This window comes from Charadrius vociferus, unplaced genomic scaffold, assembly GCF_000708025.1.
Source record: "Charadrius vociferus isolate BGI_N301 unplaced genomic scaffold, ASM70802v2 scaffold59, whole genome shotgun sequence".
Taxonomy (NCBI): domain Eukaryota; kingdom Metazoa; phylum Chordata; class Aves; order Charadriiformes; family Charadriidae; genus Charadrius; species Charadrius vociferus.
In genome coordinates, this window is record NW_009661371.1 from 6056491 (window position 1) to 6063390 (window position 6900).

Here is a 6900-nt window from a genome sequence, read left to right on the forward strand (position 1 = left end):
TTACACAAAAAGGGTTAGCATTTACTATTAGTGTTTAAGGATTGAGACATAGATTTATTGATATATGGAAGTACGCTGTTTTCTTACCTGAAATGAGATTTCAGACAGTAATTGTAGTCATATAACATAGTGACCTAAGTTATTTATAGTCAGAACTTATCATTAAGTAACTAAAACAGCACAAAGTTCTTAGTCATGGTTTCTAAGATCCAACTCTAGCTGTAGTGCAGTAGTTTTTGTGTGTATATACTGGTTGAAACTCTGAAGCGAACTGATGACTTGCATCCAGTTAAAAGATCAGGGAGCTGTGAGACTTGCTGCTAGCTCATCTGGGCCAGCAAGCCAATATGTCTTGGTAATGGATTGAATGAGCACTCTTGCTGACAACTCTATCAAATGAGATACTTTAAAGCTAAAAAAAGACTTATGAATGCTTATGTTGCAAGGAATGATATACCACTAACTCCTCGGAGTGGTATGTAGCCAGAAGTTATACTTACAGGATGTTGAAATAAAGCCAGAAATCTCAAAAGAAGAGACAGGTCTCTGGCTGCTGTGTTTATAAATACACAATTGACTTCTTGTACTGGGACATCTAATGGAAGTGTTGTTGTTTTATTACCTTGGTAGAGCAAAAACATATTTATCTTATAATTGGTAAATACTGTCTTTGCCCTTGAGAAAAATTATCCATGAAGGACATTTACTATAATCAAGAAAGCATTCTATTGAGTACTGGATTTAACTTGCGATATTTAAATGAACCCTTCCTCCTTCATGCAGCCTTTTGAAATAATATACTTATCATGTGAATTAATGTTTACTAACATTTTATGTCCCCTTGAAGTCAGTCACACAAGATGTTAACCGTTACCATAAATCATAGAATGGTTTAGGTTGGAAGGGACCGTAAAGATCATCGAGTTCCAACCCCCTGCCATGGGCAGGGACACCTCCCACTAGACCAAGTTGCCCAAGGCCACGTCCAGCCTGGCCTTGAACACCTCCAGGGATGGGGCCTCAACAACCTCTCTGGGCAACCTGTTCCAGTGCCTTACAGTCCTCAAAGTGAAAAGCTTCTTCCTAATGTTTAATCTAAACCTGTCCTCTTCCAGTTTAAGGACATTCCCCCTTATCCTACACGCCCTAGTAAAAAGTCCTTCCCCAGCTCTCCTGTAGGCCCCCTTTAGGTACTGGAAGGCTGCAATAAGATCTCCCTGGAGCCTTCTCTTCTCCAGGCTGAACAGCCCCAGCTCTCTCAGCCTCTTCTCATAGGAGAGGTGCTGCAGCCCTCGGATCATCCTCGTGGCCCTCACTGTATGTACATGTGATATTAGGTCTGCAAATTGAGCATCCAGATAAAGAAACTCTTCCAAACTGCTTTTCGATTACTTATAAGACTGGGAGTTTAGTGTGTCAAACCTAAAAGCAGGTGGTGTGAATTAACTGAGGATACAAATAGTCTGTGGGAATAAAGTGAATAATCTTTTTCTTTTTTTTTGTTCAGAATGTCAAATCTGAAAGTACTTAATTCTTCACAGAGAAATTACAGCTGCTGTAGTGTACAAGATCAGGGAATACATTGGTGGTTATTCATACTGCAGTGGGACTGATAGTATAACTTAGAAAAGCAGCCTCAGTTGAGTTAGCATCTTCTGAGGAAAGGTGAATTAACTCTGCCATTTCTTCTCGCTATTTCTATTGGTAATTGTTTTTCAATTTTTCTTTTTTTTCCTTTAAGAGAATGGGATGGTGATCTGAGGAAACTGCCAAACATCAAAATGAAAAAGCTGTCAGCTAGGGATGCTGCTTGCAGTGAGCCTGAGGTGGCAGATGTGGAAGCTAAAGAAGAATTGAATAAAGCAGAAGAGGTGGCCTTATGAGCACCAGCTGATTCAAGAGCTGAAACAGCTGAAGGGAATTGTAAGAAACCTATTTTAATTATCACGGAAACAAGAATAAATTCTAACTATATTTGCAAGTGCTTTGCTAGTTGCATTTTTTATGAGTTCACCGTGTACCTATGGTAAAGAGTAAACAGTATATTATTTGGTAAAGCTGTATATTATTGGATGAAAAAAATTGAATTAAACAAATACTTAAAATCTTAATTTTGTCCTTACTTCTCATACTATACCTTCTCTTCAGGATGCAGGCTCCTGAATAGACAAAGCAATTGTTTATATCTTGAAATCCTGACTAGCTGAGTACCTCTTCCCTGGTCATAGAGCAGTTAGGATTAGGACACCTGTTAGAAATACTATGCGGTGGGAGATTCTTACCTTTTCTTGGTAATGTCAAGAATGTATATCATTTAGTATACAAATAGCAGGTACCCTGCTAAACAGTGAGGCCAGATAGTGGCACCTTTTATCCATCTCTTGTGGTGGTGGCTGGAGATGTCTCTAGGTGTATGCAGTTTTGTGGAGAGCAGTAATAGGCCTCATCTCACAAAATCCTGTGCTCTGTGGCACTGAACGCTCACCTTGGCTATAAGAAATGCTCTTCTACTTGGTGGAAATGTATATGCAGAACATGAGATACATGGAGCATCAGTTAATCATGAAGAACTCATCTTTTGTACCGTCTCTTGTCTGAGAATCTGTGTCAGGAACATAGAGAGCTGGAAAGACTTCAATAAAGTATTATTTTATGTTTTGTCAAGAAAATTTGAGAGAATTACACTGTCCTCACCACTGTGTATTGAAGAATTCAGATCAGAAGCCAATTAAAGTCCCTACAGTCTGTTTTTAAATATGTCTTTTGTCCATGCCTTTTTTTTTTTTTTTTTTTTTTGCTGACCCCTCTGAGGAAGCTGTGCATTTTAAAATTAAGTTGCTTAGGACTTTTAAATAGCAGGCTTGTTTTATGAAGCAATTCTTTAGATGCCTTTAAATGTGTCTTTCAGGAAGGCTCTTGGCAGCTTCTCACTTTTAATACTGTAAAATAAAAAAAAAAAAAAGGAAAAAAGGGCAAGGCAAAGCCAGGGATAATTTCACAGCAGGGATTAAGTAGGACATCTCTGTTAGTGCGGATTAGATTGTCTGGGTACAGAAGTCACTGCTCAGATGTACTGCCTGTACGCATTGTAGAAGTCACAGTTCAGATGCCTTTTTAATTATGTGGAAATAATTATTTCTAGTGGATAATCTTTGCAGTACTTGATCCCCTATACAGTTCTGTGTGTTAAACAACAAGGCTTTGGCATGGCAAATGGTTATGTGGGTTTCCCAGATTTCTTTTACGCATATCTAGGTGTGTGTTTTCTTAGCTGTGCAGTACATGTTACTGATGAGTGTTATTCTGTTACCATCAAAATTAAGTTTTTCCCTTTTTACAAAATAGTCTTGTGCTATCCTTTCATGTTTTAGGAAACCAATCTATTTAGGTAATAAAGAATTAACCACTGTCCTCCTTAAATTAATATAAAGGAGAAATCTGATTAAATTTAAGAGACCAGAAGCATGTGTGTGTGATCTAATGCATCTTCAAATGGACTGCAAGTCTTAAACCTGGCTAGAGGTCTTATCCTCTGACACCAGTCATATCTCTAGGCCGTTGAATTACTGCTTTGTGTTTGTGTTTTAGAAATAAGTGTGCTCAAGTGCAGGGCAGGCCTTTGATTTTTTTTAACTTTGTTAAATTGAGCTGTGTTGTGGAATTCTGCTTGTTTTGATTTATAAAACTTGAGGTGTTAAACTCTGGTGGAAGCTGAGCTAGGTAATTGGTCTGAACTAAAGCTATGTGTGTGTTTGTTCAGTGCTGTCACAGATTTTGCCTTTCAAAAGATTAATCTTAAATGTTTGCTTGTATACAATGTCTGATGTGCTTTGAAATGGTAAGGAGAAACATTGCAGAAAAAGTCACTTTCCCATCACATTGGGTAAAATACAGAAGGAAAATGAGCAGTAAGGTAAGTAGAAGGTGTCACGGTTATGACAGTGTATTAGGCTGACATCCTGGTGAATGGTTTAAAAAAGATTGTCACGCAAATTTATGAAGAATGAGATGTTCTGTATTCCTTGGAACAATTCAGTAATAAGGCATTATAAAAAAAGTAATTATAACTTATGTGGTTGATGTGATAGTCAAATATTTGAAGTGATTTCTTTTTTAACATTTCTTATCCACATTTCAAGAACATGTTTACAATTTGAACTTTGTTCAGTTTGTGGATTTTCTCTCTTGAAGTCTGTGAATTGACTGCTTGTTTAGCTGCCTTTTAAACTGTCTTGTTGGCCTACTGCATAAGCAATGAAAAAAGAACAGTTTCTGTGTGTGAACTTTTTACATTGAATTATCAGAAAAAAACATACACAGCTGTCAAGTATTCATATTTGAATTGAAAAGTAATCTAAGCTTAAGTTGGTTACGTGTAAGACCAATTTACCAGATGAGTTTTGTTGCAGAATACTAATGTGGCAAGGGGAAAGAACAAAAAACCCACAAACAAAGCTACTTATGTATTTATTTTTAATTTCTGTGCTCAAGAGTTTTTGTGCTGAGAGATCGAGGCTGAGCGGGGAGGGATGTAGGGAGAGTCTTTTGCTTCACATGTTACTGAGACAAGGTAGTGTAATCTCTTCTGTTAGTTTCATAATCCAATCATGCCTGTTTTTTAAAGCCATCTATTAGGGTTTTGTATATTGATGAATTTCTTCCCTATGATGGAAAAAAAGGATGAATGCTCTCAGGAGTTTTGAATTTTTTTTCTGTTTCTTTAAAATTAAAATCTAGAAAGCAGCTGCTGTTAACAGAGGGAATGGGAAATATTTATGTGATGTTCTCTGTTCTTACAAACTTGCTGTGGGGAATACCTTGAAATTCAAGTTCATTTGTAACTAAGGATTACAGACTTTAACGTTAAATCCTCTATTATAATTCTCTGTAATTGACAGGGGTTTTTTTTTCTGGTTAAAGATTAATGTTATGGAAGATTTCTTTCATTCTTAACTTGTCGGATATTACTCACAATATCCCTGTGGTTTTTTAGTCTTTAACTGTGAAGTTGTAATAGTTAAAACTGAGGTTTCTTTAATTATCAGGGCTTATATTAAACAAACAATATTTCAAACAAAAAAGTAACATTTGAACATGGAAAGCCACTTCTATACAAAAACTTTGGGCTTTTTTTTAATGTACTTTCTAATTTGTTACGCTGTACTTTGCAGTGTACTTACTAAGGTATGCTTTTACTCCAGCCAGCCTTGGAGAGCTAAGACTTCTCCAAGGAACTAGCTGAATTACATTCAAACTTTCAGTAGTAGCTGAGCTGTTATTTGTGCTCTGATTCTGGAACTTACTCTATTGATAGTGTCAGCTGGAAAGAACCAGCTGACTTTCATTCCAGTAGCTGTATGATTTTTTTCATGTAAACAAAGCAAATGTTGATTTTTTTTATTTTTTTTTTAAAAAAAAGGACAACAGAAATCACTGTCCTTCAGAAGGCTGGTTGTATGCAGTGGATAAATTAATTTACAGTTCTTCAGCGTTGGAAACAAATGTGACTGAATTGATGGAACTGTTCACCATGGCTTTTCAGTCTGGTCCACAAAGTTGGTCCTAAAGGGATGAGACTTCCAAGATTTGTGATGTGGAGAAACAAGCATACAGTGCAGCACTTAGCCTCAGTATTGTATTTTTCCTTTTTTTCCTTTACCAAAGTGTGTGTCAGTCCTTAGGGAATTCTAATATGTGCAGTGGGATGCAACAAGTCAAAAAGGTAACATGTATGAACCATCTTCTGAGCCATTCCTAAGTATCTCAAGAAGTATACTTAAAGAGTATCTCATGTGTGATTTTTTTTTTTTCTTTGATTCCAATAGCATATTTACTCATCTCTGTAATGAAACTGCCATGTGGGAGGACAGAGTCTGGGATCCAAAAATGTGTATGTTGGAGTCCAACTTTTAAAAAATGTTTTTGCTAGACACCTGGCAGATAGGAAAGAATAGTAAAAAAGGCCTACTTTTTTTTTTTTTTTTTTTTCCTCAGCAGAAACGTTCTCTGCTTAAGGAATCCTCCAGGCTTACTTTTCTAGTAAAGGGCAAAGAAACACCTGCACTACAGAAGTATGTCAAATTGGATTGTTTGGTCAGTTAACGCATACATCATACTTCTATTTTCTAGCTTTTTCAAGAGTAAAAATTCATTATAATTGACTTCCAGACTTTCTCCTCAAAAAGTAAGTTTTACAAAGGTAAGCAACTTTGCTAATGAGATGTTGTGATTTATTTACTGCCGTTTAAACTGTTGCCTTAAATACAGCTAGTACAGGATCATGCACAGTTCCTATAATGAAAGTCTAAAAATAAGCTGATGGTGGGAGACTTATTGTAGTGGTCCTGTAATCAAGTTCCTTATTTTTTAACTGCTTGTATTGCAAAAACTGCTTAATTTTCTTAAAGGAAGAGTTTAATAGTTACCTGTTACAAATGAAAAATAACACTTTAAACTAAGTTATTAGACCAAAAAGCCAGCATTACTCTAAAAACAGAAGCATTTTCTAAAGAAATGCAGTTCAACAAGGGCAAGTGCAAGGTCTTGCATCTGGGTCGGGGCAATCCCAAGCACAAATACAGGCTCAGTGGGGAATGGCTGGAGAGCAGCCTTGAGGAGAAGGACCTGGGGGTGCTGATTGACGAGAAGCTCAGCATGAGCCAGCAATGTTCAATCACAGCCCAGAAGGCCAACCGGATCCTGGGCTACATCAAAAGAACTGTGGCCAGCAGGTCAAGGGAGGCGATTCTGCCCCTCTACTCCACTCTTGTGAGACCCCACCTGGAGTACTGCATCCAGTACTCTGGATGTCCCCAACATAAGAAGGACATGGACCTGCTGGAGCGTGTCCAGAGGAGAGCCACGAGGATGATCTGAGGGCTGGAGCACCTCTCCTATGAG

The 6900-nt window shown here is 37.4% G+C and overlaps 1 protein-coding gene across 1 annotated transcript in view; it reads left to right on the forward strand.

Annotated features, from left to right (window-relative positions):
• Positions 1–1977, forward strand: part of TMA16 (translation machinery associated 16 homolog (S. cerevisiae)) — a 24004-nt gene extending 22027 nt beyond the window's left edge. Inside the window, exon 8 of the mRNA XM_009893775.1 lies at positions 1742–1977. Within this exon, the coding sequence (XP_009892077.1) occupies positions 1742–1883 (142 nt within the window). The 3' untranslated portion in view covers positions 1884–1977. The remainder of the gene's footprint in view (positions 1–1741) is intronic.
• Positions 1978–6900: the final 4923 nt, after the last annotated feature.